General features: G+C 42.6%; 1 protein-coding gene across 5 annotated transcripts; it reads left to right on the top strand.

Moving 5' to 3' along the window:
• The first annotated feature begins 1,173 nt into the window (after nucleotides 1-1,173).
• Nucleotides 1,174-12,307, top strand: LOC118384471 (zinc finger protein 281-like). Of its 5 annotated transcripts, XM_035771044.2 has the most exons (8): nucleotides 1,174-1,398; nucleotides 5,081-5,154; nucleotides 5,265-5,528; nucleotides 8,079-8,174; nucleotides 8,372-8,498; nucleotides 8,932-9,015; nucleotides 9,183-9,301; nucleotides 9,574-12,307. In XM_035771044.2, the coding sequence occupies exons 3-8, from the start codon at nucleotides 5,271-5,273 to the stop codon at nucleotides 11,164-11,166; spliced, it is 2,277 nt and encodes a 758-aa protein (XP_035626937.1). In that variant the 5' UTR covers nucleotides 1,174-1,398; nucleotides 5,081-5,154; nucleotides 5,265-5,270; the 3' UTR covers nucleotides 11,167-12,307. The 5 variants fall into 5 exon arrangements, with proteins under 5 accessions (XP_035626937.1, XP_035626936.1, XP_035626934.1 ...); XM_035771043.2 differs by having other exon boundaries at nucleotides 1,175-1,355; nucleotides 5,081-5,528; XM_035771041.2 differs by having other exon boundaries at nucleotides 1,175-1,398; nucleotides 5,081-5,528.
• Nucleotides 12,308-12,402: the final 95 nt, after the last annotated feature.

Raw genomic sequence — 12,402 nt, 5'->3', positions numbered from 1 at the left:
TCACACATAGATCTCCTGAACGCAGCTCACTCTCCAGATCCCAATCACCCGGATTCTGATCACCTGTTCACACACCTGTATATCATTATTACACACTATTTAGTTCAGTTCTTTGCACCCAATCTTTGTGAGATATTGTTTGTTTTTGACACACTTCTTGTCGGAGTGTTGGTTTTCTCGGGTAGGATAGTTTTTGCCTCACTAATGACGCCTATTCCCTGCCTGTACCTTAGTCTATTAGATTTCCTGTTATTCACCTATTCCCTGATCTCCTGGATGACATTACTAGCATTTTCCCTGCCTGTACTGTTGGGGGGGGCAGTGTGGCACGCATCAAAAGGCTGACCCTCTGCATTAACTCATACGTCTCCATTTCAATGAGGCTCTCCACTGAATTAATTGGGTTGTTAACACAGGCAATTAGGAGTGCAGCTGAGACCAGAGGAAAAGGGGGATAGAGTCTGATGAGTGGTGGTTAGATATATACACATTCATTCACACAGCCAGTAGATCTATGGGGCTCTTATTCAGAGATGCTGCTTCACTTCAGAGAGTGTCTCTTAATGATTGTTCCTCCCTTGGCTAGTTTGAAGTTTGTTAGTAAGCTATTCTTGTTCCCTCTCTCTTATTTTATTTTCAGGACCACTACTTGTTCTTTGTAAGGGTCACTCTGTTCACAGGAGACCAGACCACTGTGACTAATTAGTCGAAGCTATTTCAGGAATGTATTTATTTTGTGCTAAATATGCCACAATATCCATGCAGCACAGTATCATTGAATAGCAGAGCTCTATCAATGTAGACTTTTGAGAGATGATGTGTCCTATTTCTTCAGTAATTGGGACCCAGGGGGACAGTCACAGTTTTGAAACGTGTATGCAATGAGGGAGGTGAAATATCCTCAAGGCTGGAACATAGTTTTAAGAAACCATTATTCACACTGTCAATTGTTTATTTTATTTGTTTAACTAGGTCTCAGTAAATAACTCATTCGATATTGTGGATGCATAGTCTACCCTAAATGTGGAATGTTTTATTCAGGTAGTTAAAAGGCATTAGGCCTATCAATTATGCTAACACACATAAAATTAATGAAATCCAAATGACACTTATATGTCTGTCGAATTTGGCGTACCTAGGCAACAGTGTTGTTCAAAATGATAATGCATGTCCCCGCACTGCGTGTTTGTTCCCGGCCCAGTGCTCCCCTGTCCCAGATCAAAGCGTCCGTCTGTGACTCTTCGCAGGACCCGTCCGCTATACCCATAATTCCCCGCGCTGAGACAAAATGAAGGAATACAGCCTCTGCGGGAGAACAATGTTTGGGCTCTAAAGATTAAAACGGACGAACAAAGGTGAAATATACCAGCCGAAAGAGCTATTGGTGGTCATGCACTGGTAAGATAAAAGGAAAAATATATTTTGGGCGAGTTTAAATATGTGAAACTCCGGCAAGAGTGTGGGACAGACAACAAAGCGCAACGCTAAATAGCATACCGTTGCTGGAGCCGAGCATCAATTGTTCGCTTGAGTTGCATGGGCCATTTGTTATGGGTACGTCGCACATTATGCTCAGTTATGGTTTCTTTCAGTCCTCACCTAATGCCTATTAGAGGTTCAACTTGTTTATATCAACCGTATCAACTGTTTTAATTAGTTAGACAGGTATTATGTATTTCATAACCGAAAAATTAAAATGAAGCGCTTGAAATATGTTGACGAATGACAACACATCGTGTTGTGTGAAATCGCGTGCATACGCCTTCTCGCAAGTTTGTCAATCAAAATTATTTTAGAATGAATTCCATAACTTAGAATTGATTTAGGACTACGTGAGGCGAGAACGTCAGATCCTCACATGTTTGGTGTAATGTTAAATTCAGTGTATGGTCTAATTTATTTTACCGAGTATAACTGTTATACTGATAGCCATATTGGCTAATAATTGCATGATCCTGCATCACAAAGGGCCTGGCAGGCTGGTTAGCCAAATGGCTAATTGTTTGGTGGCTAGCCAGACATTAGCAGTAGCTAGCTATCGGTATTTCTAGCTCCAGTGAATGACACTAGATGAATAAATCACAGCTTGGCGCCGGGAACCGATTTATCGCGTCCTTCATTATTTTTTAACACTGAATACATTTTAATTTTCAACAAACGCTTACTTACATTACATACCATTTTGCTGTAGCATGTTACATATGCATTTGTTAGCTAGCTCTTAGCTTTATTTGGTATCAGCGTGCTAGCAAGTTGCATCCAATGCTATTGCAATAGAGCTAGGCTAGCTAGCTATGCTTGTGGAGACAATGAAGTTCAGAGACACGATTAAGTTATTCGTGATAAATCTGTTACTATTCAAGTGAACTGTTTTTTGTGAATGAAAACCCACTATTGAAAAGCCATTCAACTGAATACAATAAATTGGCAAGGTCGTGGTAGTGTGGGCAATGTTACAATTATGAAATTGCTGCTTGAAATATTTGTTTATAGCTATTTAACCCCGAGTTAGGCTATATCAGCATCTGATGCTTTCCTCAAGGTGAGGTACTGGTTTTTGGATGCTGTTCCTCTCATTCCAAAAACTCCATTTTGATTTGCCTTTTGGAATCCTCTCATTCCTCGTGGCATTGTAAAATACCACAGCAGCAGAGACATGACTAACCTCAGTCATCTCAAATTTCATGGTATGAAGGTTGCTAGCTTAAAGTGTTAATTTGAAACCGTATGGGTTGTATCTTTTGAGATCAGCCTAATCTTCCTGTAGCTATACACAAGTATATTACAGAGCCAACGTTTTGCATTATACCCATGGTATCAGTTTTATTTTGCTTCATGATAGTATTTTGGTGGCTAGTACTGGCTGCTCTTGCTTGGTTCGTTAACTTTAAAGCCCTTGTTTGATGAGTTTCCTATGATGACAACCCATAGTCACTGAATAAAATTCAGAAAATGACCTTCCCACTACCTGTAGAACCTAACTGGGCTTTCACCTCTTTTTAGTTAATTAGCCTAGTCCTCAAATAGGATGACAGATTAACACGCAGCTTCAGGTTCATTCCACTCTCTCATAGGATGTCAGGGTTGAACATATTATAGGCTATACCTTTTACCCAGGTTAATTTAGCTGCATCTGAGATTGACTGAAGACTTTCTAAAATTAGCCTTCTACTTCACCATGTTTTTAGGATACCATAATTCACCAAAGTCAGACTCTCCAGACCGTGGCTGTTTTGTTGTTGACCCACACACCCTCATTATTAATCCGGCTAAGCACTTGATGGGGAGATCAGAGCCGGGCATGAAACTGATTCGTCAGGGACAGCCCATTGTAACAATGCTGCTCTTTCAGTCACTGTGTCTCGGCTAGAGGTAGACCGATTATGATTTTTTCAACGCCGATACCGATTATTGGAGGATCAAAATAAGCCAATACGATTAATCAGCCTATATGTGTGTGTATTAATGACAATTACAACATCTTTATGAACACTTATTTTAACTTAATATAATGCATCAATAAAATCAACTTGGTCTCAAATAAATTATGAAACATGTTCAATTTGGTTCAAATAAAGCAAAAACATTGAAGTGTTGAAGGTAAAAGTGCAGTATTTGCCATGTAAAAAAGCTACCGTTTAAGTTCCTTGCTCAGAACATGAGAACATCTGAAAGCTGGTGGTTCCTTTTGACATGAGTCTTCAATATTCCTAGGTAAGAAGATTTTAGGTTGTAGTCATTATAGGAATTTATAGGACTATTTCTCTCTATACCATTTGTATTTCATATACCTTTGACTATTGGATGTTGTTATAGGCACTATAGTATTGCCAGCCTAATCTCAGGAGTTGATAGGCTTGAAGTCATAAACAGCGCAATGCTTGAAGCAAAGCGAAGAGCTGCTGGCAAATGCAGGAAAGTGCTGTTTGAATGAATGCTTACGAGCCTGCTGCTGCCTACCATCGCTCAGTCAGACTGATATATTAAATCATAGACTTAATTATAATGTAATAACACACAGAAATACGAGCCTTAGGTCATTAATATGGTCAAATCCGGAAACTATAATTTAGAAAACAAAACGTTTATTCTTTCAGTGAATTGCGGAACCGTTCCGTATTTTATCTAACGGGTGGCATTCCTAAGTCTAAATATTCCTGTTACATTGCACAACCTTCAATGTCATGATTATGTACAATTCTGGTAAATGAATTACGGTCTTTGTTAGGAAAAAATGGTCTTCACACAATTCGCAACGAGCCAGGCAGCCCAAACTGCTCCATACACCCTGACTCTGCTTGCACAGAACTCAAGGGAAGTGACACAATTTCCCAAGTTAAAATAAATTAATGTGAGCATGCAATATTAACTAAATATGCAGGTTTAAAAATATATACTTGTGTATTGATTTTAACAAAAGCATTGATGCTTTATGGTTAGGTACACATTGGTTCAAAGACAGTGCTATTTTTGTGAATGCGCTTATTAAATCATCACCCGTAGGCCGTGATTCGATGATAAATTAACAGGCACCGCATTGATTATATGTAACACGGGAAGCTAGATAAACAAGTAATATCATCAACCATGTGTAGTTAAGTAGTGATTTGTTAAGATTGATTGTTTTTTACAAGATATATTTAATGCTAGCTAGGAACTTACCTTGGATCTTTGCTGTTACGCAGTCTCCTCGTGGAGTGCAATATAATCGGTGTCCAAAAAGGCAGATTTATGAAAACTTGAAATCGGCCCTAATTAGTCGGCCATTCTGATTAATCGGTCGACCTCTAGTCTGGACAGTTAATTTAGTTCACGTGAGTTTGTGTCAGCAGCACATGTAAACAAAAATAAACCATCATAGACCACTGATGGAAAATCCACCCAGTTAATGTTTCCTTTCCACTCATCCAGGAGTGCTGCGCTGTGACTTCACCCTGTTCACCTCTCAGCATACGTTGCATAAACAGTTATCTGGGGAGATCCACATTTTTAGAGCAGAAGACACATTTCTGTTCGCTGTAACATATGGACAATAAAGTTGGATTGCATTGTACTTCAGCTCCTGCTCTTTCTTCCGCAGGATGGTTGGCTCCCTGTAGTTGAATCTGCCCATCATCACCAAGTTCATCATGAGCATCATTCAAGACAAACTAGGTAATGACTTCCTGCGCTCCAATGGGAGCATGGACTCAAACTTCTCCCCTGGCATGATCATGTTCAGTCACCTGCCCCCTGTGACCAGCTTCACCCGGCTGGCTGCCCAGTCTGTTATGCAGGACCTGCCAGGCCCCCACGAGATGATCCTGAAGAAGGAGCGGGACTCTCCAGACTGCAGCATGGGAGCCCTGGGGGGGTATGGAGGGGTGGGGGACTACGTCCATGCCATGGACATCAAGCAGGAGAAGATGACAGAACATGACTACCGTCTGCCGCTGTACCCTGGAGGCCCGGGGAAGAGCACAGAGCTCCTGGAGGTGTCCATGGGCAACCACCAGAACTTGCTGGTGCATGACCTTAGCCAAGGCAACGTAAGGCCTTCTGACACATTGATACTTTTAGGGCTGGTTTCCCATACACACATTAAGCCTAGTTGTTGACTAAAAAGCATTTTCAATAGAGATTCTCCATTGAAAGAGCTTTTTAGTCCAGAACTTAATCTGTGTCTGGGAATCCAGACTGTAATGTTGTTCTTTAGACCAGAGATTTCAAGGCAAGACACCACACCATAATAGGGATTTTTTTCAATCTTATTTGTGTCTACATTCAACTTTTTGGTATTACACATTTTCAGACATATTTAAATATGCAAATTGGGCAATATATCATTAAATATGCACATGATTGCATATCAAGCAAATCAATTTTTCTGGACACAGGATGAAGTAGCCTCAATATTTTGATTTCATTTTAAGACACTCCAGGACCAGACTTGTCCAGAGCAGATTGTGGGTAAATACTTTTTTTTCATCTTCCTATCTGTGAAGACATAGATGTATGTAAAATGCATTTTTGCCAAATTTTCCCCAACAAGATCGCACCTAGATTAAGACATGGACAAGATATCAACTATTTCCTCTGGGCAAGTTTGGTGACTATCTAATCATAACCATAGAGCGTTTGGTGAAAGCAGATGCTTCTGAAGCTGAGGAAAAATAGTTGGTGTGTGGGAAGAGTCCAATTTTTGGTAAATTGCCGTTAAAGGAAAGTACAGTGAAATTAGGCTTTCAAATGCTTATTTAGAACCAATCACCATCTCTTCAATGTAAGTTACTATATAGTCCAGTTTGTAACATTCTCTATGAAATGGGCTTTTAAATTGTGTAATTCAGTCTAGTGAGCTTTGAAATGAGTGGTTCAAATTAATAAAAATGTTGATGACTCGTATGAGAAACAAAAGAAAATATACATTTTCATGTAGTTTGACATTTCTATATAGATTTTTGGAAAATACTCATGTTAATGGACTAAAATATCAACAAATCTCAAAATTGATAGGTAAATGCCTTAACCCACACCAAATCTTCCTCTTTTGTTATGTTAAAAAAGAAGTATGATTTATATCATAGGTGAACAAAGGCAAATGTTCTCTATTGAAATGTCTAATTCATAGCATTAGTAAACAATTAGTAAAATAAAAAGGTTATTCCGGAGGTTTGGTTGATCAGATGTCCACCTGCCTTTCAGGGAGCGGGGCTTGTAAAAATAGCCAATCTCACCAAAGACTGATGGATAAAGGGGAATGTGGGGGCAGCAGGGGGAGGATTTAGTAATGGTGACCTAAATCTAAGACATCAAATGCAAAATATGTCCCTCAAAATGATTTGGATTGGGCCTCTTGTGTGAATGGAAACGTCTTGGCAAGGACACGGTCGTCTTGTTTGAGCTTGCACTCACATTGTCTTCTACACACACGCTCTCTCTCTCTCTCTGCCTAACAATAGCCAGGCTCCAGAGTTCACTAGGCAGCACTTGCATGCTCATTGAAAAGCTAGACGTATCATTTCTTGCTCACTAAATATGGTTTAAAAGTTTATCCAAGGACATTTTAGAGAATATATTACATGAACTATGACATTATTTGTGTATTTTTATTTAACTCTTATTACTACTGAGGAGAATGGAAGACAAAACATTTTTCTCCCCTCAAAAAGGCGATTCCCTACTAAAGTTATGAGTAGTTTCATTTGGAGAGCAGTCAGAGCACCTCATTTCAGGATAATGGCATGCTTGTGAGCTTACAGCCATTTTGAGTCCACTGGGCCTGCGCTCTTTTGGTTGAGGAAATGAGACAGGTTTGTTTTGGCTAGCCTTACCCCTGATCTAATACAATGATTGGTTGATATTTGAGAGTGCCCTTGTCTTTCTCACATGTACCAATCCACACTCAAGCTGTGTCTGAAATTATACCATATTCCCTATATAGTGCAATATAGGCCTCTGGTCAAAAGTAGTGCACTATATATGAAATGGGGTGCCATTTCAGACAGCCATGCTCTTAGTATCCATATGGTGTTGGGAAGTGTAATTGAAATGGCAGTGTGTGTGGGGGATCAATGTCCCTATGAATCCCAGTGTCCCTCCCCTTTTCCCAAACCACAGACCCCTTTGTTTGAGGATTGCTCTTCATAGTGAGTGAACAACACGCTGAATATTAATGAGTCTGTATTTAGACTCGAGCCACTAGTTAATAAGCATAGGCCTTTTCTATGGGATACTAAGTGTGTGTCTCAAATGACACCCTATTCCCTTATATAGGCCATTTTGGTATGCATCCTAAATGAAGAGCAGCTCTCCATTTTGAATGACGGCTTAACTGTGTCTGGAGAGATGCACAGAGGGAGCCATAAATATGTGGTTTATTACTCTACCTTCTGGCACCTCCCCAAGGCAGCCCTCTGCAATGGCTCAAATGAGCTTTCACTAAATGCTGCATGAGTTCCTTTTGTGTACATGTGCAATATGTAGGCTATGTGAATGTGTGACTGAACTTGGCCCTTCCCATTCTCTCAAGTGCTCATTTTTTAAAACATTTTCCGTCTTCTTTCTCACTCTGCGCCTCCCTTTTGTCATCCTCCCAGCTACCGAGTCGGTTAGGAAAGGAGTCCTCAGGAAAGAGAGGTCGAAGGTCAAATGGTGAGGAGGGCAAGCCCCGGAGGAAACGTGGAGAGCCTAAGGTGTGTTATGCATCCTAAGTTATCTTGATTTAGATATGATTCATTCACTGAAATGTGGTCTTCATTTTTCAGTATTTGAGGATCTATTACATATGAGTATTTTTTCCCCCCAGAACTTAGTTTCTATCTTCAAAGATCAAACATTGAATGAGTTAAATTGAATTTGGTGGTTGAATTGGCCTCTTTTTGTCCAACAGCAACCAATGATGCTGGATTCAGATGGAGGCAGTCTGTGGCCCAACGGGAAGCTCCACATCTGTGAGCACTGCGGCGCATCCTTCAGGAGCTCCTACCACCTGCGCAGACATGTCCTCATCCACACAGGTACCCAGGCCTCTACTGACTGATCAACTGCTCATTTTTTATGTATTTAAAAATATATATATTTAAATTACATTTTTGGTTTTAAAATAAGTGTTCTCTTGAGGAACAGCAGTATTTGTGTTGAATTGAATAGATGGACAATATGTTTGTAATGGGAGGTCCTCATTCACACATGTACCTCAGGCCACTGATCAAAATGTCCATTTCTAACATTCGGTGTGGTTTTTGTTAGTTTTTCACTAGATTATGAAAGCTAAAAGAACCCCAGAAATATTTGGAATATATCTTGTGTGTTAGAAAAACTAGGTTGTTCACAAAGTCACTGTAGGAAACTTTGAAATGAAACCAGTGCAGTATTAGTTTTGAATAGAGTAGGCAGACACAGAGGATTTAACTTAGTAACCATAACTGTGTGGCTGTGGTGTTGCCTTAGGTGAGAGGCCGTTCAGGTGCAGCCAGTGTAACATGAGTTTCATCCAGAAATACCTACTACAGCGGCACGAGAAGATCCACAGCGGTGAGTGGAATGTCAAATCCCACACACACGTCAAGCACACTAACGACATGTGAGAGACAAACAATCAATTACCTTTGTGCACCAATAGTTTTGCTCATGGTGTCATCCAGCTATGTTTTGTAGATGGTTATTTTTCTTTAGATTTTCTGTGATGTTTCCCCTGACAGGAGAGAAGCCTTTTTGCTGTGACCAGTGTAACATGCGCTTCATTCAGAAATACCACATGGAGAGACACAAGAGGACCCACAGTGGAGAAAAGCCATACAGATGTGAGACCTGCCAACAGGTAGTGACCTCCACATGGAAAATCTACTGAAATAGGATGATGTGTGTTGGGAGGGGGGTGGTTATGATGAATGTCTGCTTTTGACCTGTGGAAGCAGCAGCACTTTTGAATGGTCAAGACCAATGTCCCCTCAGGGCATCTTAATATGCCCACTTCCATTATGGCATGAGGCATGACCTGACAAGTTATATTTCTCTGAATGAAAATGTCTTCGTGTCTATCCCGTTCTGCTGTTTACAATCTGTACCCTACTTGTGGTCTCTGTCCTGCAGTTTTTTTCCAGGACAGACCGATTACTCAAGCACAAGCGAACCTGTGGAGAAGCCATAAAGAAGGATCTGGAGCCCGGGATGTTGGACCTGGGCTGTGAGGACATGGGGCAGGGCAGCTACGGAATCACTCAGGGAAATGCTGGGGCCTCGGGCCGGAAGAGGGGCAAGTCCAAAAACTCTGAGGGAGGAGAGCGCAAGAGGAAGAAAGCGGCAGGGCCAGCTGAAGCAGGAGGGCTGGGCGGAGCACACATCCACGGGGCGCCGTCAGGAGGCTACAGTCTCCATGACTACAGCGTGGAGAATCACACTGTGTCCTCGTCCACTCCGCCAGGGCCCAGTATGCACCACGAGCATCATGGCCAAGCCCCTAAGATGGCCTTCAAGAAGGCCAACCGCAAGGCCCTGGACCAGGGGGGCTTGGGGCAGGCCAAGCAGGGCACTATGGAGCAGGGTGGGGCTGTGGAGATGGTCGGGATGGGCATCGTGCAGGGCTCTGAGGCCAAATCAGGCCCCACCACCAGTAACTATGACGACGCCATGCAGTTCCTCAAGAAGAGGCGCTACCTTAACCCGGCCAGCAGTGCAGCATCAGTGGCAGGGGGCAGCACCAACGATTATGAGGTCAACGTTGGTCACCTGTCGTCCCAGCAGTCGGTTATCCACGGGGTGGTATCAGGAGTGATGGACGGCGACTCGCCCCTCAGTCTGCTAGACTCCTCCCCCACGGGCGTGGACAAGCACGACAGGTCGGGGATCCCTGACGAGGTGCTGCAGAGCCTGCTGGACCACTACACCCAGAAACCAGACGGCTCGCACCACGACGTGCACTTTGACCTCAGTGACCAGCACGTGGCGCTGCACCCTGTCTCGGCAGACGGCTCTGACCTGAGCCACGATGCAGACTCCCCCAGCCCGTCTGGAGACAAGACAGTCATTATGCATGAGTACTCCCGCTTCCTGCTGCAGGCCCTGGAGCGCACCAGCCACAACACAGGCTTCCCCCTGGGCCCCGGGCCTCCAGCTACAGGGCCCTTCACCAGCTCCCACCAACGCAACCCGCTCTTTTCAGACAAGCACATATACACTACGTCCCCTCTGGAGTGTGGTTTCGGCCAGCCTGTGGCCTCTCCCACCCTGCCCTCCTCCGTGCCAAAGTCCCACTTTGCAATGCTGTCGGGCTCCTCTCCGCAGCACGGCTTCCACCTAAACAGCCTGGAGCCTGCCACCCACCAGCAGCTTACCCCTTCTCAGGAGCTCACTGACCAGATGGAGAAGCAACACTCCTCCTCTTCCCCCTCCTCCTATCAGATCAGCCCATCTGACCTGGGCAGCCAGAAGGACTCGCAGAACCTGGCTTCTCTGGACCCCTCCAAGGGCTCCTACACGATTGAGAACTTTGCCCAGGCCTTTGGATCCCAGTTCAAGTCGGCCAGCCGCAGCGCCTTGTCGTACGGCGCTGACTCTAGCGGGGAGGTGGACCACAGGATAAGGACGCCAGTCTCCGAATTCTCAGGGTATACTAGTTTGTTAGCTGACGTCAATGAGGCAGTAAGTACAGGTTCCAAAACCCCAACAAGCCAAAGCTACAGATAAGGGCCTGGGAGGGGACAGCATTCTGTTGGAGTTTCATGTTTTGTCCAGTATTTTTTTTTTTTGTGCGCCTATTTTATTATTTTTATTAAGTGAAGTTTTAATTATTATTATTACCCTGCCGCTATGTTTGTGCCCCACCCCTCTCCCCAGGACTGGTCTTCAAGGCCTATTCAAATGCAATTTTTTAAGATATATTTTTTAAGTACATTTGTTTTTAGTCCGTTTTCTTCATCTTTTTGGTGTCATTTTTGGTCTGCTCGTTAATCTTTAGAATGAGAACTTTTTCTTCTTCTTTTTTTTATTTTTTAAAGCAAACAGAGTAGCAAATGAACTTTTCTCCCATGAGCTTAAGAGTTTTAGCAATCAACTTTACAATTGTAGCTATCATAATAATGGTAATAACAATGATGGGGGCAGGGAATAGCCCAGAACTGAAATAGCAAAAAATAAATAATGATATTGTCTGTTACAAGGATAAAAGTATTACTCAGGAAAAAAGTGTAAACGGAGGAAATTGTGTAGTGCAGTGAGCACTCATTTTACAGGTGTACATTTGCAACTACAAAGAGGATGCTTTGTGTGGTTATTTCATGTGTTTTATACCTTGGTTGATGAGTGCAACAAATAATGGAGGCTGCTGCCAGCTCACTTACACTGAGAACACTTTCCACTTAGCTATATAGAGATTATGGTACTTTCTTGTCAATGTGAAACTCATGTTTTCTTTCAATAAGGGCCATATATATTTATATCAATATATATACATGTATAATAACAGCTATAATCATTCTGGGGAACTGCCAGGTGAGGTAGAGGAAGTGAGGAGGGTCTGGGTTTCGGGGTAAATTGTTTTCCTCGTTAGTTTTAGGAGGACATAGTGACACTATTCTTTGGCCAATAGAGGTTGCTGTTGGACAGCTGTGGAATTGCCTTCCTCATCTTTCTCCCCTCTTCAAATCTTTACTTTCCTTAAAAGAATCCGATTAGCACTTTGAGCCATTTATTTCATTGAATAAACTAAACTACCCCATAAGATCATGGAAGACATTTGAAACAAACTGACTTGCTTTCTAAAGATTTGTATTGATCGGGTTGGGGTTACCACCGTATGCAGATGTGGGGTTGAAAGCATCTTGAGCAATGGGTGGTTAGGGGGGCTTTGGTTGGGATGGCATGGTCTCGTTTGGGAGGGTATGTGAGGGGGGTTGAGCCTGGAGATTTTTTTATTAGCATTAT

The sequence above is a fragment of the Oncorhynchus keta genome, chromosome 5 (assembly GCF_023373465.1).
Source record: "Oncorhynchus keta strain PuntledgeMale-10-30-2019 chromosome 5, Oket_V2, whole genome shotgun sequence".
NCBI classification, from domain to species: domain Eukaryota; kingdom Metazoa; phylum Chordata; class Actinopteri; order Salmoniformes; family Salmonidae; genus Oncorhynchus; species Oncorhynchus keta.
The sequence above is the reverse complement of the archived record's forward strand: the minus strand, read 5'-3'. Positions and strand labels throughout refer to the sequence as shown.

Excerpts from the sequence above, each read along its gene's own strand:
- LOC118384471 (XM_035771043.2), top strand. The coding sequence starts at position 5,130 with ATGAGCATCATTCAAGACAAACTAGGTAATGACTTCCTGCGCTCCAAT. Across the intron at positions 5,529-8,078 it reads ATGACCTTAGCCAAGGCAAC|CTACCGAGTCGGTTAGGAAA; the intron begins GTAAGGCCTTCT and ends TCATCCTCCCAG. Across the intron at positions 8,499-8,931 it reads ACATGTCCTCATCCACACAG|GTGAGAGGCCGTTCAGGTGC; the intron begins GTACCCAGGCCT and ends GTGTTGCCTTAG.